Source organism: Ictalurus furcatus, chromosome 2, assembly GCF_023375685.1.
Source record: "Ictalurus furcatus strain D&B chromosome 2, Billie_1.0, whole genome shotgun sequence".
In the NCBI taxonomy this organism is placed as follows: domain Eukaryota; kingdom Metazoa; phylum Chordata; class Actinopteri; order Siluriformes; family Ictaluridae; genus Ictalurus; species Ictalurus furcatus.
The window spans coordinates 38006470-38029633 of NC_071256.1; the positions used below are offsets into that span (position 1 = coordinate 38006470).

At 45.3% G+C, this 23164-nt stretch overlaps 1 protein-coding gene across 1 annotated transcript in view; it reads right to left on the reverse strand.

Annotated features, from left to right (window-relative positions):
• The window catches only part of ppfia3 (PTPRF interacting protein alpha 3), a 47932-nt gene extending 33792 nt beyond the window's left edge, over nucleotides 1–14140 (reverse strand). The window contains exons 1-2 of the mRNA XM_053618394.1: nucleotides 13500–14140; nucleotides 34–135 (exon numbers count right to left, since the gene is read on the reverse strand). Of these exons, the coding sequence (XP_053474369.1) occupies nucleotides 34–135; nucleotides 13500–13805 (408 nt within the window). The 5' untranslated portion in view covers nucleotides 13806–14140. The remainder of the gene's footprint in view (nucleotides 1–33; nucleotides 136–13499) is intronic.
• Nucleotides 14141–23164: the final 9024 nt, after the last annotated feature.

Here is a 23164-nt window from a genome sequence, read left to right on the forward strand (position 1 = left end):
ACACTCACACACACGCACACACACAGTACTGACCCGTGTGTTGTTCCTCTCCGCCTTGAGCTCTGCGATCTCCTCCTCTCTCTCCAGCAGCTGCTCCCGACACACATTCAGCTCTTTGGTCAACACAGCAAACTCCTGCACACACACACACACACACACACACACACACACACACACACATTCAAAATCTACAATACCTAAAGTGAGGGGAGGGAAGAGAAGAAAATAGAAGGTATGGAACAGAAGAGAACAGAAGAGAGGAGAAGAGGAGAGGAGAAGAGGAAAGAAGAAGAGAGGAGAGGAGAGAAGAGGAGGAGAGGAGGAGAGGAGAGGAGGAGAGAAGAGGAGAGGAGGAGAGGAGAAGAGAGGAGAGAAGAGGAGGAGAGGAGGAGAGGAGGGGAGAAGAAGAGAGGAGAGGAGAAGAGGAGAGGAGAGGAGGAGAGAAGAAGAGAGGAGAGGAGAAGAGGAGAGGAGAGGAGGAGAGAAGAAGAGAGGAGAGGAGAAGAGGAGAGGAGGAGAGAAGAAGAGAGGACAGGAGAAGAGCGGAGAGAAGAGGAGGAGAGGAGAGAAGAAGAGAGGAGAGGAGAGAAGGTATGGAACAGAAGGATAGTTGAGAGATTGAACGCTCAGTGTTGTTTTGGAGAAGATGGTGAACTTGGTCTGTTCCATGTTTACGATTCGAGATGTTTACACACAGCGATGAAACCTGACTCCTCCCTGTGACTCCTCCCTGTGACTCTTCCCTGTGACTCCTCCCTGTGACTCCTCCCTGTGACTCCTCCCTGTGACTCCTCCCTGTGACCCCTCCCTGTGACTCTTCCCTGTGACTCCTCCCTGTGACTCCTCCCTGTGACTCCTCCCTGTGACCCCTCCCTGTGACTCTTCCCTGTGACTCTTCCGTGTGACTCTTCCCTGTGACTCTTCCCTGTGACTCTTCTGTGTGACTCTTCCCTTTTACTCTTCCCTTTGACTCCTCCCTGTGACCCTTCCCTGTTACTCTTCCCTTTGACTCCTCCCTGTGACCCTTCCCTGTTACTCTTCCCTTTGACTCCTCCCTGTGACTCCTCCCTGTGACTCTTCCCTGTGACTCCTCCCTGTGACTCAGTTTATTAAAGAAACTCATTTATTTTGCTGTTCGATGTTTATATTTCTAGCTTTTCTGTTTATTTGCCTTTTCAGAATCCACAAAACAAAATTCTCCACACACCTCCTGACATGTCTTGTGTATTAAAGCAGAATCAGTCAAGGCAGAACCGCGAGCTTCACAGAGCTGCGTGTGAAACCTCATGACGCTCCGAGACTAAATCCAGGTCATGACATGCGAATGAATAAAATGCTGTCAGTCATTTCTGTTCCCACTCCATTCGCGCTCCTGTAAAGAAGGATAAGCTGACCCAGCGCTCGTCTGCTGCACTTACACAGACACGGCGAGTCCATTCAGCATTCTCCCCAAAAATCAGTCGGTCCAAGCTTTCTGATTAAGATGTGTCTCCTCCTACATCACTTCTGTGCTCTCCAAAGGGAACAGGAAAGGAAAAGGAGGGAAAGAAGGAATGTAGGAAGGCTAGAAGGAAGGAAAGGGAATAAGGGATGGAAAGGAAACAGAAAAGGAAGAAGAAAAGGAAAGGAAATGGAAAAGGAAGCAGGAAATGGAAGGAATGCATTACAGAAGGAAGGAATGGAATGAAGGAAGGAAGATTAGAAGAAGGGAATGAAAAAGGAAAATAAAAGGAAAAGAAAGAAAAGAAGAAAGGATTGAAAAGGAAACAGAAAAGGAAAAGAAGGAAAGGGAAGGAATGAAGGAAGGCCAGAAGGAAGAAAAAGAAAGGAAAATAAAAGGAAAAGGAAGGAAAGAAGGAAGAATAGATGGAAGGAAGGAATGGAAAGGAAACCAAAAGGGAAACAATGAAGGAAGGCTAGAAGGAAGGAAGGAAAATAAAAGGAAAGAAGGAAGGAATGGAAAGGAATGAAGGAAGGCTAGAAGGAAGGAAAGGAGGGGAAAGGAAAGGAAAGGAAAAGAAGGAATGTAGGAAGGATAGAAGGAGAGGAAAGGAAATGGAAAAGGAAGAAGAAAAAGAAAGGGAAGGAATGAATTAAAGGGAAGGATAGGAAAGACTGATGGAAGGAAGGAAAGAATGGAAAGGAAACAGAAAAGGAAGAAGAAAAGGAAGGGGAAGGAAATGGAAGGAATGAATTATAGAACGAAGGAAGGAATGGAATGAAGGAAGGAAGACTAGAAGAAAGGAATGAAAAGAAAACAGAAAAGGAAAAGAAGGAAAGGGAAGGAATGAAGGAAGGCTAGAAGGAAGAAAAAGAAAGGAAAATAAAAGGAAAAGAAAGGAAAGAAGGAAGAATAGATGGAAGGAAGGAATGGAAAGGAAACAGAAAAAGAAGAGGAAAACGAAAGGGAAACAATGAAGGAAGGCTAGAAGGAAGGAAGGAAAATAAAAGGAAATGAATAGAAAATAAAAGGAAAGGCAGGAAGGAATGGAAAGGAAATGGAAAAGGAAGAAGAAAAGGAAAGGGAAGGAAAGAAGGAAGGAATGGAAAGGAGTGAATGTAGGAAGGATAGAAGGAGAGGAAAGGAAATTGAAAAGGAAGAAGAAAAAGAAAGGGAAGGAATGAATTAAAGGGAAGGATAGGAAAGATTGATAGAAGGAAGGAAAGAAAGGAAACAGAAAAGAATGAAGAAAAGGAAAGAGAAGCAATGAAGGAAGGAAAGGAAAGGTAAAAGAAAGAAAGAAAGGTAAAGAAATGATAGTGGGAATTAACTGATAGATATGATGTATTTTGTCCTCCGTGGTGAATTTGAGTGAATTTAAAGTCGAGACACAGATATCGGCGAGACGCATAGAGCCGGATTACTGCTCCTCGCTCGAGCTGACATCACGCAAGATAGAAAACTGAGACACGCCTCTTTTTTTGGCAAACTTGAGCCACACTCGCAAATCCAACTCTCAGACGATCGGTGTGTGCACAGTTCTGTCATTAAATCAGTAACACGTGCACACGTCTCAACTCCCTGACGGTGTACACATGGGCGTGTCTTATTCCTGACGGTGTACACATGGGCGCGTCTTATTCCTGACTGTGCACACATGGGCGCGTCTTATTCCTGACTGTGTACACATGGGCGCGTCTTATTCCTGACTGTGTACACATGGGCGTGTCTTATTCCTGACGGTGTACACATGGGCGCGTCTTATTCCTGACTGTGTACACATGGGCGCGTCTTATTCCTGACTGTGTACACATGTGCGCGTCTTATTCCTGACTGTGTACACATGGGCGCGTCTTATTCCTGACTGTGCACACATTCGCGCGTCTTATTCCTGACTGTGCACACATGGGCGCGTGTTATTCCTGACTGTGCACACATGGGCGCGTCTTATTCCTGACCGTGCACACATGGGCGCGTCTTATTCCTGACCGTGCACACATGGGCGCGTCTTATTCCTGACCGTGCACACATTGGCGCGTCTTATTCCTGACCGTGTACACATGGGCGCGTCTTATTCCTGACCGTGTACACATGGGCGCGTCTTATTCCTGACCGTGTACACATGGGCGCGTCTTATTCCCGACCGTGTACACATGGGCGCGTCTTATTCCCGACCGTGTACACATGGGCGCGGCTTATTCCCGACCGTGTACACATGGGCGCGTCTTATTCCCGACCGTGCACACATGGGCGCGTCTTATTCCCGACCGTGTACACATGGGCGCGTCTTATTCCCGACCGTGCACACATGGGCGCGTCTTATTCCCGACCGTGCACACATGTCCGCGTCTTATTCCCGACCGTGTACACATGGGCGCGTCTTATTCCTGACCGTGTACACTTGGGCGCGGCTTATTCCTGACAGTGTACACATGGGCGCGTCTTATTCCTGACTGTGTACACATGGGCGCGTGTTATACCTGACGGTGTACACATGGGCGCGTCTTATTCCTGACTGTGTACACATGTGCGCGTCTTATTCCTGACTGTGTACACATGGGCGCGTCTTATTCCTGACTGTGTACACATGGGCGCGTGTTATACCTGACTGTGTACAAATGGGCGCGTGTTATTCCTGACTGTGTACACATGGGCGCGTCTTATTCCTGACTGTGTACACATGGGCGCGGCTTATTCCTGACTGTGCACACATGGGTGCGTGTCTTATTCCTGACCGTGCACACATGGGCGCGTCTTATTCCTGACCGTGTACACATGGGCGCGTCTTATTCCTGACTGTGTACACATGGGCGCGGCTTATTCCTGACTGTGCACACATGGGCGCGTCTTATTCCTGACTGTGTACACATGGGTGCGTGTCTTATTCCTGACTGTGCACACATGGGCGCGTGTTATACCTGACTGTGTACAAATGGGCGCGTCTTATTCCTGACTGTGTACACATGGACGCGTCTTATTCCTGACTGTGTACACATGGGCGCGTCTTATTCCTGACTGTGCACACATGGGCGCGTCTTATTCCTGACTGTTTACACATGTGCGCGTCTTATTCCTGACTGTGTACACATGGGCGCGGCTTATTCCTGACTGTGTACACATGCGCGCGTCTTATTCCTGACTGTGTACACATGGGCGCGTGTTATTCCTGACTGTGTACACATGGGCGCGGCTTATTCCTGACTGTGTACACATGGGCGTGTCTTATTCCTGACTGTGTACACATGAGCGCGTCTTATTCCTGACTGTGTACACATGGGCGCGTCTTATTCCTGACTGTGTACACATGGGCGCGTGTTATACCTGACTGTGTACAAATGGGCGCGTGTTATTCCTGACTGTGTACACATGGGCGCGTCTTATTCCTGACTGTGTACACATGGGCGCGGCTTATTCCTGACTGTGTACACATGGGCGCGGCTTATTCCTGACTGTGCACACATGGGTGCGTGTCTTATTCCTGACTGTGCACACATGGGCGCGTGTTATACCTGACTGTGTACAAATGGGCGCGTCTTATTCCTGACTGTGTACACATGGACGCGTCTTATTCCTGACTGTGTACACATGGGCGCGTCTTATTCCTGACTGTGCACACAGGGGCGCGTCTTATTCCTGACTGTTTACACATGTGCGCGTCTTATTCCTGACTGTGTACACATGGGCGCGGCTTATTCCTGACTGTGTACACATGCGCGCGTCTTATTCCTGACTGTGTACACATGGGCGCGTGTTATTCCTGACTGTGTACACATGGGCGCGTCTTATTCCTGACTGTGTACACATGGGCGTGTCTTATTCCTGACTGTGTACACATGGGCGCGACTTATTCCTGACTGTTTACACATGGGCGCGTCTTATTCCTGACTGTGTTCACATGGGCGCGTCTTATTCCTGACTGTGTACACATGTGCGCGTCTTATTCCTGACTGTGTACACATGGGCGCGTCTTATTCCTGACTGTGTACACATGGGCGCGTCTTATTCCTGACTGTGTACAAATGGGCGCGTGTTATACCTGACGGTGTACACATGGGCGCGTCTTATTCCTGACTGTGTACACATGTGCGCGTCTTATTCCTGACTGTGTACACATGGGCGCGGCTTATTCCTGACTGTGTACACATGGGCGCGGCTTATTCCTGACTGTGTACACATGGGCGCGTGTTATACCTGACTGTGTACACATGGGCGCGTCTTATTCCTGACTGTGTACACATGGGCGCGGCTTATTCCTGACTGTGCACACATGGGCGCGTCTTATTCCTGACTGTGTACACATGGGCGCGTCTTATTCCTGACAGTGTACACATGGGCGCGTCTTATTCCTGACAGTGTACACATGGGCGCGTCTTATTCCTGACTGTGTACACATGGGCGCGTCTTATTCCTGACTGTGTACACATGGGCGTCTTATTCCTGACTGTGTACACATGGGCGCGTGTTATTCCTGACTGTGTACACATGTGCGCGTCTTATTCCTGACTGTGTACACATGGACGCGTCTTATTCCTGACTGTGTACACATGGGCATGTCTTATTCCTGACTGTGCACACATGGGCGAGTCTTATTCCTGACTGTGCACACATGGGCGCGTCTTATTCCTGACTGTGTACACATGGGCGTGTCTTATTCCTGACTGTGTACACATGGGCGCGTCTTATTCCTGACTGTGTACACATGGGCGTGTCTTATTCCTGACTACAGCATCTACTGATTCACCAACAGAACATTCAGCACTCTTCAGTACCACAATGTGGCAGACTACTCTCACATTCCATGGTGTGTGTATGACAATGTCAGAGAGAGAGAATGTGTGTGTGTGTATGACAATGTCAGTGTGTGTGTGTGTGTGTGTGTGTGTGTGTGTGTGTTTGATATTAGCCATTTACAAGCCACCACAGTGTCACTGGCACATTGTGCAAACCAACATATGGCTCCATATGCCGGTTACAGTACTGCCCACACCGTGCCATCTCTGCCCCGCCCATACACACACACCCACCGACATAACACAGTTCACTCTGTGTGTGTGTGTGTCTGTGTGTGTGTGTGTGTGTTTATTCATTCATCCTCAGTACCTGTTTTTTTCCTGCTCAGGGTCACAGTGAATCCGGAGCCTGTCCTGTGCGCGAAGCCGGAACACACAGACATAAAGTAGGCGTGGCCTCAGTACTCGTCGTTCGTTTATAGCTGTGTTTATAGCTGTGATAACGCAAGTAATAGCCGGGACTCACTTGTTTCATGGACGTTCTGCGACGTGTAACTGTAAACGGAGCAACAGTGTGACGTGTCCTTCTTTAATGAGTAGAAAAGTGTAATCACTGGGAATTTGCTGTGGTTTAAGTGGAATGAAAGACTTGTTTTGGGGACGTGATGTTACAGGAGAATAAGGAACTTCTGGGTGGTAGTAGCAGTTCCGCTTCATCACACCGCCCCGTGATGAGCGTTTTATTCCTTACTCAATCCAACAGCATCACGGATTTACACAGACATGACACGTGGCAATGATGATGTGGTTTATCTCCAGATTAAATTATCACACTCATTAACATCATAAACCCGTCTCCAGTTTGACCAACACACACACATACACACACACACACACACACACACACACACTGCAGTGAGAAACAGGAGCGAGAGAAGCTGAGGAACGACACACACACACACACACACACACACACACACACACACACTGCAGTGAGAAACAGGAGCGAGAGAAGCTGAGGAACGACACACACACACACACACACACACACACACACACACACACTGCAGTGAGAAAGAGGAGCGAGAGAAGCTGAGGAATGACACACACACACACACACACACACACACACACACACACACACAGATGGCATCGCAGTGGGCTCATGGCACATTTGTGTTGTGGAAGTGGACCTCACTGAGACCGGGCTCCAGTTCTACCTGGCACCGATTTCCCACAATTCCCTGCTCTTGTTAGGCCCTGGACAGCAATGCCAGTATTGTCCTACACACTTAAACAGGTCTTAAGGGTGGAATAATACATCCCCCAAACACATCATCCAACATGTCCACCAACACGTCCAACAGCTCCACAACACACCCCAAAAACATCCCTAAAGAGTCCCTAACACATACCCAAAACACATCCCCCAAAACGTCCACAACGCCTCCCACAAAACGTCCTTAAATACCTCCCCAACATGTCCCTAATACACCCTCAACATATCCCCAACATGTCTCCCAACACCTGCTCCAACAGCTCCCCAACACATCCCCCACACGTCTCCCAACACCTCCAACACGTCCCCCAACACCTCCTCCAACAGCTCCCCAATATGTCCCCCACACGTCTCCCAATACGTCTCCCAACACCTCCAACACGTCCCGCAACACCTCCTCCAACAGCTCCCCAACACGTCCCCCACACGTCTCCCAACACCTCCTCCAACACGTCCAGACATGTCTCCCAACACCTCCTCCAACACGTCCCCAACACATCCCCCACACGTCTCCCAACAGCTCCCCAACACGTCCCCCTCACGTCTCCCAACATATCCCCAACACGTCTCCCAACAGCTCCCCAACACGTCCCCCACACGTCTCCCAACAAATCCCCAACACGTCTCCCAACATATCCCCAACACGTCCCGGACACATCTCCCAACAGCTCCCCAACATATCCCCCAACACGTCTCCCAACATATCCCCAACATGTCTCCCAACACCTCCTCCAACAGTTCTCCAACAGTTCCCCAACACGTCCCCAACACGTCTCCCAACACGTCCCCCACACGTCTCCCAACAGCTCCCCAATACATCCCCCACACGTCTCCCAACACGTCCCCCACACATCTCCCACACGTCTCCCAACACGTCCCCAACACGTCTCCCACACGTCTCCCAACAGCTCCCCAACACATCCCCCACACGTCTCCCAACACGTCCCCAACACGTCTCCCAAACGTCTCCCAACAGCTCCCCAACACATCCCCCACACGTCTCCCAACACGTCCCCCACACGTCTCCCAACGTCTCCCAACATATCCCCAACACGTCTCCCAACACCTCCTCCAACAGCTCCCCAACACGTCCCCCACACGTCTCCCAACACATCCCCAACACCTCCTCCAACAGCTCCCCAACACATCCCCCACACATCTCCCAACATATCCCCAACACGTCTCCCAACATGTCTCCCAACATATCCCCAACAGCTTCCCACACGTCTCCAAACATGTCCCCACACATCTCCCAACAAATCCCCAACACCTCCTCCAACACATCCCCCACACGTCTCCCAACATATCCCCATTACGTCTCCCAACAGCTCCCCCAAACGTCTCCCTGCACGTCTTCCACACGTCTCCCAACATGTCCCCCAACAAATCCCCAACACCTCCTCCAACAGCTCCCCAACACATCCCCAACACCTCCCCAACACGTCTCCCAACACCTCCTCCAAAAAATCCCCAACACCTCCTCCAACAGCTCCCCAACACATCCCCAACACGTCCCCAACATGTCTCCCAACACGTCTCCCAACACGTCTCCCAACACCTCCTCCAACAGAACCCCAACACGTCTCCCAACATATCCCCAAAACTTCTCCCAACAAGTCCCGAACATGTCTCCCAACACCTCCTCCAACAAATCCCCAACACCTCCTCCAACAGCTCCCCAACACGTCCCCAACACGTCTCCCAACACCTCCTCCAACAGCTCCCCAACACATCCCCAACACCTCCCCAACACGTCTCCCAACACCTCCTCCAAAAAATCCCCAACACCTCCTCCAACAGCTCCCCAACACATCTCCAACACGTCCCCAACATGTCTCCCAACACCTCCTCCAACAGAACCCCAACACGTCTCCCAACATATCCCCAAAACTTCTCCCAACAAGTCCCGAACATGTCTCCCAACACCTCCTCCAACAAATCCCCAACACCTCCTCCAACAGCTCCCCAACACGTCCCCAACACGTCTCCCAACACGTCTCCCAACACCTCCTCCAACAGCTCCCCAACACGTCTCCCAACATATCCCCAAAACTTCTCCCAACAAGTCCCGAACATGTCTCCCAACCCCTCCTCCAACATATCCCCAACACGTCCCCCACACGTCTCCCAACATATCCCCAAGACTTCCCCAGCACGTCTCTCAATATATCCCCAACACATCTCCCAACATATCCCTAACACGTCTCCCACACCTCCCCCAGAAAGATATCAGCTTTTTCCACATGTTCACATTACCATCACTCGTTACCATTTCATCCTAAACTGCTGTAAAGCGCTAATGGAATCTAACCGCGTTCAGATCCGACCACATGCAGGAAGTAAAGAAGTGCACAGCTCTGCATTATTCCAACACACACACACACACACACACACACACACAGGAGTTGAAGTCTGAGTCCACTACCAAGAAGAGCTATTTTTTTGACGTCAGTGGAGGAAACTGAAATCTATCTGAATTTCATCTTTATACTCTATTCACTTTTATTTCATTACAAAAAGTATTTGCTCCCTCCACTCTGCAGAGGGCAGTGATGAACAATTGTGCCCAAATTTGTGATGTATTTTTTGTTTTATTAACTTCAAGAGAGGCTGGTGACGGAATGACTGTTTATCGCTGAGATACCAAGTGAACTTGTTTCAGACACCCCAAAGCATTACATGGAACTATAAACAGATAAAAAGTATAACGTGTTGTCCTTTAATAAATGATATAAGTGATAATAGTTGGCAAATTGCTGTGCTAAAAGAGGAATAGACCACTTTAGGGATGTGATGTTATTGGAAAATAATCAACTTCGGGGTGGTAACAGTAACTCCTCCTCATCACACCATCCCGTCGTTTATTATTTTATCTGATAAACATCATTCGACAATACGTTTCTGAAATCAAGGAAGTCAAAAGCCCTTCGTTTCAGACGTTTAAAGCTAACAGTACGACACCCTCAGATCTTCTCAGGATCTACTGGGATCAGTCAGAACGAGGAAGGATTTCATTCAGATGAACTGAACGCCTCTGAAACGGATCGGTTTATACAGCGATCGCGCTGGAGGACGATACGGCACGAAAACCTCCACAGCAGCTCAAGTGTGCAGCTATAAAACTCAAATATACCACAATGACCAATGATTATTCCAAAAGAGGAATAAAGCAGAACCGAGCTCATGGGGTGGACCGGGAAGAGAACCGGGAAGAGAACCGGGAACAGAACCGGGAACAGAACCTCTCTCTCTCTCACACACACACATGATCAAGGAAGTGGGAAGGAAAATTACGTTCCAAACGCTGGAGTTCACTAAAGCCATTTTATATCACATCCTAATCTCTACATTCATCCATTCTTTCTTTTCTTTTCTCTCTCTCTCTCTTAATCACTACGTGAATTCTTTCTCTTTAATATCTTAATTAGTAGTTTAATTCTTGTTTCTTTTTTTCTTTCTCTCTTCCTTTCTTTCTGTAGCATCTGAATCTCATCCATTCTTTATTTTCCTCGGTTTCATTCTTTCTTTCTTCTTTTCTTTCACATCTTAATCCCAACAACTATTTTTCTTTCTTTTTTCGGTTTCTTTCTTTCTTAATCACTACATTAATTCTTTCTTTCTTTCTTTCTTTTGTTTCTGTAACATCTTAATCTCAACAGTCTTTCTTTTTCTTCTATTTCATTCTTTCTTTCTTAATCACTACACGAATCCTTTCTTTCTTTCTTTCTTCAGTTTCTTTCTTTCTCTCTGTAACATCTCAATCCCGTCTATTCTTTCTTTTTCAGTTTCTCTCTTAATCACTATATTAATTCTTCCTTTCTTTCTTTCTTTAATATCTTAATTAGCAGTTTAATTCTTTCTTTCTTTCACATCTCAATCTCATCAATTCTTTTTCTCTTTTCTTCTGTTTCTTTCTTTCTTGATCACTACGTTCATTCTTTCTTTCTTCTGTTTCTGTAACATCTTAATCCCGTCTATCCTTTCTTTCTTTTGATAACATCTAATCGGATTAATTCTTGCTTGATTTTTTGCTCATCAACAGATTCTTTCTTTCTTTCTTTCTTTTTTCTTTATTTGAATTCTTTTTCTTTTTGTTTTTTTCCCGTCTCTTTCTGTAACATTCTAATTATTAGATTTTTTTTTTCTTTTTATCTTTCTTTCTTTCTGAAAAATTACAATAATTAGTTTAGTCTTTCTTTCTTTCTTTCACATTTGAATCCCATAATTTCATTCATTCTTTCTGTCTTTCTTTCCATCACATCTACATCACTACATTAATGCTTCCTTTCTTTTTTTCAGTGTCCATATCGATTTTTCTGAAGAGTTCCTTCTAGAATAATCCAGTATTTAACAGAAGTAGAAAAGGTAAACGTGTGCCACGTTGACTCCTTTATCAAAAATATTTACCTGACGCGCATCACAGTTGGTTTGTTGAGTGCGAGATGTTCCCCGACTGTTCTAACCGTAGCTAGCTAGACGTGCGTTTCGTGAACAAGTCTCTCAGTTAGATTGGATGTCTGAACAGACTAATCTCAGCCCTTTCTGGCGCTGAGCTTCAGGATCTCGCAGGCTGCGATCTGTGCGCTGGTTTATGACGGGAAAATCTTTTTCTTAACGCTGGGACACTAAACGCTGAGTAAAAAAAGAAATTCACAGCATTTAAACGTTATTAAACTTCTCGAGTAAATGAGATAACCTCAGGTGTTTGCGGATGAGATCCGGGGCCATGTTTATTAACGGCATTCTGCAGAACTACGCAAAAGTTACCATGAAAAAGAGCTAGCCAAGTCCTGATATATATATATATATATATATATATATATATATATATATATATATATATATATATATATATATATAAATAAGTGAAAATAAATGTTTTATGCTAGCCACTAAGTGCAACGCTGTACGCGCGGGTTGCGAGGAAATCTCTTCTCTTCTCCGCTGTCCCATTTTTATTCTCTTTGAGAGCAGGATCTGGGACACACTGCAAAGGAGGCAAGCTTCGTGGGAAATAAAGACTAAACATCGCCGCTCGGTTCAGACGTAACGACGGCGTAGCAGAGCAGATGAGCGCGAGTCAAAACAGAACAGGTCCGGATGAGCGAAAGCAGGTCATCATCTTCTTTCTCTCTCTCTCTCTCGCTCTCGCTCTCGCTCTCTATAGCGAGAAGATGTTTAGTCATTGCTCAGCCTCTTTTCTACATCATCAGATTTTTCATCTTCGACAATTTAATCCAGCACTTCAGCTTGTCTTCGCTTTTTTCAGATAAGACATCTATCTAAAGCTTTTAGAACACGATACGGCCAAAAGTTTGTGCACCCCTGACCATCACACCCATATGTCCTTGTAGAACACCCAATTCCAGATTTATTCCCCCGTTCCTGTTATAACGCGCTCCACTTTCTCTTCTGCGAAGGCTTTGCATTAGATTTTAGGGCGTGGCTGTGGGGATTTGTATTCATTCAGCTACAAGAGCGTTGGTGAGGTTGAGATCAGACGCTGATGTTGTGATGGTGAGGAGGCTCCAGTTACAGTCAGGGCTCTGTGCAGGACACTCGAGCTCTTCTACCTTCTTCCAACCTGAACACACCGCGTCTTCATGGAGCTCGGACTTTTTCTGCACTGTGTGTCACGCTGGAACAAGTCTGGGCTTCTTAGTTCTTACCCAGTGAAGAGAAACTGTATATAAAAGACATTCTATACAATTGTTTGCATCCAACTTTGTGGCAACAGTTTGGAGAAGAACCACATATGGGTGTGGTGGTCAGGGGTGCACATACTTTCGGCCCTATAGTGTATCTACGTGTAAGGACGAACTACAGCATCTTCTTACAAGAGATAAAAACATCTTGAATATTAAACCCGGAACAAGGATTGCGGTGAATGCTAGCTAGGCGAGGGGGAAAAGTCTACGAACGACGCTAGCGTCTTTTAGATCCTCGTTAAGAAGAGTTTGGGAATTCTGGAGCGTTTAGATCAGATATTAATATTTTACATAGCTCTCTCGACAAACACACACGATCATACAGAGAGACGCTGGCGTACCTGAGGCAGGGCGATGGACAGCTGTCTCTGGAGCGAGTCTTTCTCGTGTCCCAGTTCCCGGAGGCGGAGCTGTGCCGTCCCCAGACTCTCCTGCGTCTCTCTCAGGCTCTCCAGCAGACGCTCTCTCTCCGTCAGCATGTTCACCATCAGAGACTCCAGGTTGCCTGTGCTGCCGCCCTCGTAGCTGCCCCCGATGCCCCCCATGCCCCCTCCCATGCCACTCCCACCCCCGGCAGGCGAGGACGGCCCCCCTCCTCCTCCACCACGGCCATCCTCCGAAATAGTGGGCATCACCTCGCACATCATCCTGAGGCCGGGACGTGTGGGAGTGGTTTACGTGATACTGTGTGTGTGTGTGTGTGTGTGTGTGTGTGTAACCCTTACAGCTTCCTGTGAAATGTTGAGCCGTGTACTCTTAGAAAGACGATGCTTAACGTAAACAGGAAGTATTTCTTTATCAACAAACGCCCACCCTTCTGCGATCCTTCCTCTGACCAAAAGCGTCCTCTTTCAGTCCGCAGTACAGTTTCTTCTCCGCTAAATACGGACGCTCACGAATAGTTTGCGTCCTCTCGTTTTCTTCAATCATCCATTTAAGAAAAAATAAACTAAATAAAAACACGTAGTCTTTTCTGTTCAATCGGTCTTTGTCCGGAACGCCCCCGAGCTCCTTGGTTTGGGTGAAGTTTGGGGTGGAGAAAGAGGGCGTGGTCCAGATAAACCAGTAGGAGAATCTAGGAGGGCGGTTGGGTTATGGGGGAGGGGCAGGAGAGGTGGGCGGGGCATAAACCAGGGCGGTCAAACCCTCTAGGGATGATCAGCTACAAGAGCGCTGTGGAGAGGAGGAAGAAAGAGAACAAGTTAGTATATGAACCCAAACAACAGCTAGTCTCAGTGAAAGAGGCGTGGTCTCTGTTCTCCTGTCACAGTGAAAGAGGCGTGGCTTCTCACATCTCACATCACTGTTTACACAATTATGGCAAAACGCTGGGGAACTCTGGGTGATCTAAATAATGATAATAAGCATCTCACAGGTGTCAAGAAAGGAAAGAAGAAGAATAAAAAACAAGTCGTGGGCTTTCTTGATTCGAGATTCTTGCTAGTTCTTAGCACCTAGCTAGTGCAATAACTGCAAACGCAAAATCTTTCACTCTATGCAGATGAATGTGGGTTGCAACGTGTGCTTTTCCACACGTTGTCATGGACAGCGTGAACGCAAAGGCATTCAACCGATCCAGATACAGTGGATGTGTAAAGTCTACACACCCCTCTTAAAGAAACCAAGATACTGCCACCACCATGCTTCACCGTGGGTACGGTGTTCTTTGGGTGATGGGCAACAATGCTGTATTTTATCTTTTAGATTTACTCCCAGAACGCTCTACCTTAGTCTCATCACACCATCACACCTACACAGGTTGGGGTGACTGTATGTATGTTTTGGTGTCCGTCTAGCCACCCTACTCCATAACCCAGGCATGTGGAGAATACGAGAGATCGTTCTCACATGCAGGGACTGAGCAGTACTTCTGAGCCAGGTATATCTGCAGCTTCATTAATGTTGCTGTAGGTCTGCTGGCAGCCTCCCTGACGAGTGTTCTTCTTGTCCTTTCATCAATCTCGAAGGAACGTTGTGTTCTCGGTGATGTCACTGTGGTGCCCCATTTTCTCCAATTGTTGTTGATGGCTTTCACCGTGTCCCATGGTATAACTAATGTTCTGGAAATTCTTTTTGTACCCCTCTCGTTATCGATATCTTTCCATAACGAGACACCGTACAGGCTCCGTGAGCTCTTCACGGACCGTGGCGTCAACAGTCGGATGAAACCAAGAAGATGTGAAGAAAATCCTACAGCGACAGCTGGTCTTTATTCGGGATTAATCAGAATCGTCTCATCGATGAGAGATGAATGATAATTACTTCTGAACATGAGACTGATTGGGATCGGTTCATTCTGAACACAGCCACGCCCACAATTATAAAAGTGCGTGCACATGTCACGTAACAAAGTTAATGTACTGGGGTTTTTTTTTTTTCCTTTTTCTTTTTTCTCCACCTAAAACCATATTATTCGGTTTTTACCACTTGAACGTTGTTGTTGGTTGCTGCTTCACATTGAAGGCGGGAAAACATCTTTTATACGCTTTTTTAAAAATATCTTCAGATGCTAATCCTGCTACTTTAACAGGGGTGCGTCAACTTTTTATATCCGCTGTAGATCCAATCACATCATCGCCAGAGCTCATTACATCATTTAGCCCTCAACTCATCCGTCCAGCTCTCTCACGTCCTCATCTGTACGCTCTGCTCAACCGGATCGGCTTCCGAAGCTTCAACGTTCGTGCTAATACCTGCTAACAAAGTCCCCCTGTGACATCAGAGCCACACACAACCGCTAACTTCTCACAGGAATAAGGACAACGCAGCACTAGCCGACAAACTAGTACGAGAATCGCTAAACACGTCACGTTTCACCATGGACAGACGAAATAAGTTTGAAGGCACGGAGTAAGAACACGGCGTGCAGTAAAATACCGAACGTCCCTCTTTTGCCGTGTTACACGTTTCATTCGTTCGTTTTAAAAGCGTAAACGAGTTTCTTCTCAAGCTACGCATCTCCTTCTGTTTTGTATTTGATATCGTTGTTTTCGCTCTTCAGGCTTCTCGGTCCTGGACGTATATGAAGTAACGCTCATGAATATTCATTTAGAGAAAAATTTTTTATAATAAACGCAGCTTGTAAAACAACTCAAAAAAAAAAAAACTTTTCAAAAATGGTAAACAATTTTCCTCAAAAGAAATACAGAAAAAAAAACCCATCAGCTTCCATATTTGTTAAACGCCAACCATGAAATGGCTCAAAAAATAAAATATCCCTCTCCGTTTGAACCTACAATAAACACCCCGCTCTCTAATTTGACACTGGTGACTCCTTCCACAAACGCTAAATAGACATCTATTAACGTACTGGAATGAGCGCAGTACTCTCAGTGCTGCTGTTGAGATTCAAGAATTCGAATATCAATTCGATACATCACACAGAACCCGTTACTGGCACACACTCGCATCCTGATGACCGCACCACGATAAGCGACACCCATTCCAGTTTATGGGCTTATTGACGAGCCGGACGAGACCATTTGAGCATCTGACCATCTGTGGTCCAGCACGACGTGGTGATGAACATGCTGACTGAACTGAAGAGGTGGCAGAGGAGAGGAGTAGAATCACCAAACTGAACAGAACAAAACCGGCATCAAATGTAAAATACCGCCAAAACGTGTGTTCACGTCCCTTACCGAATCACGTGTGATCGTTGTTTTATTTTTACACGCGATTACGTGAGTGACACATAATCACACGGTGTGGTTCACGATGCTATGCACTAAAACTGCACAAAATAACTCGAATAAACGCACGACATCATGCGAACAATATATAATCGAGATATACGAGAAAATCACACGGAAAAATAAAAGCACGTGAAAATACATGAATCATGGGGGGGGGGGGGGGAGTGTGAAATTAAATGAATCATCAAATCGGAAAATAAAAGCCCAATGTGAAATATGAATCTTGGGAAAACTCGCGTTAAAATAGAATCGTGTATAAAAAATAAAAAAATAAAAAAATTAAAAAACCTTTTGAAAATCAATCGTGAGAAATTATATGTGAGAATAAAAGACTAAAAGGAAAAAATGAATGAATGAATGAACGGATAATGAATCATGCAAGAAATCACAAGCTTCAATAAAAGAATCATGTGGGGAAAAATGATTCATGTGGAAAAATCAAGTGTGAAAACAAATGAATCATGTGACATGAAAAATAAATGAATCGTGAACAAAAACAAACGTGAAAATGAACGAATCAGGTGGAAAAAATTGAATCTTGGGGAAACTCACGTGTTCAAATAGAATCGTGCGGAAATCAAATGTGAAAACTGATTCATCAAGTAAAAAAAATTCATTATTCATAATTCATGTGAGGAATCATGTGAAAATAAAAAGATCACGTGGATAATGAATCACGCAAGATATCACAAGTTGCAATAGATGAATTACATGGGGAAAAATTATCTACGTAAGGAATCACGTGAAAATAAAAAAAAACGTAAACAATTAATCATTTGATAAACCTCGTGAGAAAGCGTGTGAAAATAAAATAATCATGTGGAAAAAACTATTCATGTGAGGAATCACATGTGAAAAATGAATCTTGGGAAAACTCGTGTTAAAATAGAAACGTGTAAAAAAAAATCATATGAAAATCAATCATGTGAGAAATTATATGTGGAAATAAAAGACTCGTGTGGAAAAAATGATTCATTTAAGGAATCACTTGAAAATAAAAAGATCACGTGGATAATGAATCATACAAGAAATCACAAGTTGCAACAGATGAATCATGTGGGGGAAAATTATTTATGTGAGGAATCACGTGAAAATAAAAAAAATCTTGTAAAAAATGTATAATTTGATAAATCCACGTGAGAATTCCTGTGAACTTGAAGAATTATGTGCAATTATTCATGTGAGGAATCACGTGAAAAAAAGTAACTGTGGTGGGGGGGAGATTCATGTGAGGAATCACGTGTGAAAATAAAAGAATTATGTGAAAAAAGAGTCTTGGGAAAACTCGTGTTAAAATAGAATCATGTTAAAAAAAATCATATGAAAATCTATCACGTGAAAATAAAAGAATCGTGTGGAGGAAAAATGATTCATGTGAGGAATCACATGGGGAAAAACTCGTGTAAAAATGAATCATTTCATAAACCGTGTAAAAATAAAATAATCATGTGGGGGGGAATTATTCACGTGAGGAATCACGTGAAAATAAAAAGATTGCGTGGATAATGAATCATGCAAGGAATCACAAGTTGCAACAGATGAATCATGTGGAGGAAAAATTACTTATGTGCAGAATCATGTAAAAAATATTATTATTTGATAAATCCATGTGAGAATTCACGTGAAAATTAAATAATGTGGGAAATAAATTATTTATGTGAGGAATCAGGTGGTGGTGGTGGGGGGGGGGGAGTGATCAGGTAAAAAAAAAATGTATCATTTGATAAAACCACGTGAGAAAGCATGTGAAAGTTAAAGAATTACGTGTGGGGAGGGATTATTCACGTGAGGAATCACATGGGGGAAAAATAGTGTCAAAATGAATCATTTCATAAACCACGTGAAAATTGAATTACGTGAGGGGAGGAAATCGTGTAAAACGATGAATCATTTCATAAAATAAAATAATCATGTGGGGGGGAGTATTCACGTGAGGAATCACGTGAAAATAAAAAAGATCACGTGGATAATGAATCATGAAGGAAATCACAAGTTGCAATAGATGAATCATGTGGAGGAAAAATGATTCATGTGAGGAATCATGTGGAAAATGTGTGAACCCTAACATGGGAAGTGTGTACAAACGCATGTAGGCTCTCGTTGTGTGTGTGTGTGTGTGTGTGTGTGTGTGTGTGTGTGAGAGAGAGAGAGAGAGAGAGAGAGAGAGAGAGAGCATTCTGTTCCAGATAAAGCCCACACTTACAGTTTAGTCAGAATGGTTTAAGGATTTTTAGGCCGCTTTTCTTCTCCTGATTTGAAAGCAGGCCGCAGTCGAGGCGGAGGCGATAAAACTCATCACCGAGAACACAAATCCATATCTATTTTGGTCCTCTCTCTCTCTCTCTCTCTCTCCATCACACACCTCTAAACCCGTCAAATGATTTACCAATAGCGTTTTCTTTCTCCCTTCAGAAAAAAAAAAATCCGAATGATTTCTTTTTGCAATTAAAGCCTCGTGTGTATATATATATATATATATATATATATATATATATATATATATATATATATATATATATATACTGCCCATATAAGAATAATCTAAATAATGTGCATGCGTCCGCGCGCGTGTAGAAGCCATCAGGCTCGTAATGGAGGCGAGATGCAAAGATGCAAGAAGCGAGCGCGCGCGTGTGCAGACAGACGGACGGACGGACAGACAGACAGACAGACGCACGGACGGACGGACGGACGGACAGACAGGGAGGAGATGGGTAAACGCATGCAGAGATGTCACATTTACAAAAGATCACATTTCAGTCGTGATGCTCCAAAATGGCGTGGAGGTGAAAGAAGAAGAAGAAGAAGAAGAAGAAGAAGAAAAGAAGAAGAAGGGAAAAAAAATACATCTCTCAACGCAAATACGCACGCGATGCATAACCACATCTCCTCCAGCTCAGCATCACCGGGGTGGTGTTTATGAAGCAAACGGATGCTGTGGCGTCTCTTCCACCATTACACGCTCACACGTGAAGAAGAAGATGAAGGAGAAGATGAAGAAGAAAAGGAAGAAGACACTTTGCAATAAAATGATTGAATATTTTACCGACGACGTCGCAGCCATTGCATCACTCCTTCCTCCCCGTTATTTCCCTTCAGCATCCTTCCGCCTCCCCCCTCCTCCTCCTCTCCTCCTCCTCCTCCTCACAGCTGGCCGATAATAACACACACACACACACATATACACACACACGCGCGCGCGCGCGCGCGCGCACACACACACACGCACACACACACACACGGATCGAGTGAGGGAAAATAAGGCACGGATGCGCGCGCCGTTATCCGCCGGTTCTCACCCTTGTCATCGCCGGTGCTCCTTCAGTCACATCCGCTCAAATCCATCCGAGAGATTCTTCTGTTGAGTTCAATCCCAATTTAATTCCCTTCAACCTTACATATGTAAGGACACGGCGACTACAGACAATCCCAGACTCTCTCTCTCTCTCACACACACACACACACACTAACACACACACACACACTCACATTCACTCTCACTCTCCATCACGGGTTGCCAGATTGAGCCGCGACTCAGCCTGGTTTAAATCCCCCCCTGTTCTGTATAAACTAACACCCATTATCCAAACGTCATAAATAACCCACATTAGATCGCATTCAGGTCACATGGGAGAATTCGGGAGGATGGGAAAACTTCCTGTTATTCCGATTTGAAGGAAGTGCTGCGGACCAAACGACTTTTGAGACCCCTTTCGCAACTTTATTTTTTTTTAAAGAACCTAGTTAATCTAAAACTAAATCCAAGTCTAGTTTCCCCCGACAACCGACCACCGTTCTTCCTAATGACCAATCACTGATCACCATTCGTTCCAACAACCAACCACAGATCAACATTCTTCCCGTCAACCTATCACAGCTCAACATTCTTCCCAACAACCAATCACTGACCACTACTGATCCCGACAACCAATCACTGACCACTATTGATCCCAACAACCAATCACTGACCACTATTGATCCCGACAACCAATCACTGATCACTAGTGATCCCGACAACCAATCACTGATCACCATTCTTCCCAGTGACCAATCACCGATCACCATTCTTCCTGACAACCAGTCACTGACCAACGTTCTTCCCAATGACCAATCACCATTCTTCCTGACAACAAATCACCGATCACCGTTCTTCCTATATTTACATTTATTCATTTAGCAGATGCTTTTTTCCAAAGCGACTTACAAATGAGAAAATACAAGCAAAGCGATATATCAAGCAGAGAACAATACAAGTAGTGCTACCATACAAGATCCATTAATTGAGTTCCAGAAGAAGCAAACTGCGCAGAGTAAGTTAATTATTTATTTATTTATATTTTGTTTTATGAGTTGGTTAGGTGTTCACGGAAGAGGTGGATCTTTAACTGTTTTTTGAAGATGTTGAGAGATTCTGCGGTCTGGATTGAGGTTGGAAGTTCATTCCACCACTGAGGAACAGTTAGTTTGAAAGTTCTGGAAAGGGACCTTGAGCCACGCTGAGTAGGTACTACTAAGCGTCGGTCGTTGATTGATCGCAGATTCCGTGAGGGAACGTAGGCCTTCAGGAGGAGAGAGTTGAGGTAGGAGGGTGCTGTTCCAGACAAGGTCTTGCAGGTGAGCATCAAGGCCTTGAATTTGATACGGACGGCTATGGGAATCCAGTGGAGGGAGATGAAGAGGGGTGTGACATGGGTTCTCTTGGGCTGGTTGAAGACGAGGCGTGCTGCTGCATTCTGAATCACCTGAAGGGGTTTGATGGAGCTGTTGGGAGACCCGAGAGAAGTGAGTTGCAGTAGTCCAGTTTTGAGATAACAAGAGCCTGGACTAGTATCTGTGTGGCCTGTTCGGTGATGTAGGGTCTGATTTTCTTGATGTTCTACAGGATGAACCTACAGGACCGTGCAGTTGTTGAGATGTGGTCTGTAAAGGTCAAACTGTCCTCGAGAATCACCACAAGGTTCCTGGCCGTCCTGGTTGGCTTGAGTGTGGTTGAGCCGAGCTGTACAGTGTCTTCCTGACAACTGATCACCACTGATCCTGGCAACCAGTCACTGATCACTATTGATCCTGGCAACCAATCACTGATCACTATTGATCCCGGCAACCAATCACTGATCACCGTTGTTTTCCTGCCCGTGCATTTTTTGTTCTCAGTGATATTTACAGCAATAAAAGTGAGTTCCATCCGTACCTGCTTCCTTCATATCTATTTCCCCACTCCTCACAATTCTGCTTTATTTTGTCTGAGCTCTTGATAGAAATTTTGTTAAATACATGAATTCTTCTGTGGGGGCGGGGCCAAAAACGACTTCTTGCTCTAAGAAATAAGTTGCAATCTATTATTTTCTATTTTGCTAAAACTTCAAAGTTGAAGATGTTCCAAGTTTTCCCCAGAACTTTGCCTCAGGCAGACTTGTTTTCAAGTCCTTGGTGTTCTATATGCTGTGTGTTTATGTATGTTCTCTAACAAACTCTGGGTTCTTCCTACACACATTCATCCTCTCGTTCTTGAGATTTCGCTTGAACCAGAATCTCGAATCTTGGAAAGGACTGATACCAAAATCTCAGTGGCGAAGGAGAACAAAAACGAAAGCAGACTTCAGCACCAACCATCTGGAATTTAAAGGCAGCTACCCACCAAAGAGCGCAATCCGTGCTAGGAAAGCTGACGGGCTGAAGGCCGACGTAATGGATGTAATGGACACCGCGCTCAGCTTGTTGTTTTTGTCAGACTGGCTTTGCAGGATTCTACAACAAAGGAGGACTTCCTGACTCTTTTGCACTTAAAGGAGAGACCGAGCAGTGAGGATATTTACAGTGTCAGTCAAAACGATATCCCCGTTCATAAACTGGTAGCAATTACCGCCGATGGAGCGCCGGCAACGCGAGGTGTGACCCTGATTTTCCCGACTTTGTGAATGATCATTGGCTGGGAAAGTCGTGGACTTTTCTCACAAAATGACACTGGTGGTCAAACTGATCAACTCGATACGAGCAAAAGCACTGCAGCATCGCTTCAGAGACCTACTACTTCATGCTGATGTCCGGCAGTTGAGTGGCGGAAAGTGTTACAACGCTTTGTTGACTGAGATGAAGACTTTTCTGTCTGCAAGGAACACAAGGAACTGTCAGATGACGTGTGGCTGCTGGACCTGGGGTTTCTGAGCAAAACTGAATACACTCAACAACGAGCTCCAGGTAAAAGAAAGACACCTGCCCCACGTGATAGGGTTAGGGTTAGGGTACTTTCCCAACCTGTAAAAAATGTCACAGAGCGTTGAAGACAAGGATGTTTTTCACCCTGAGAATTA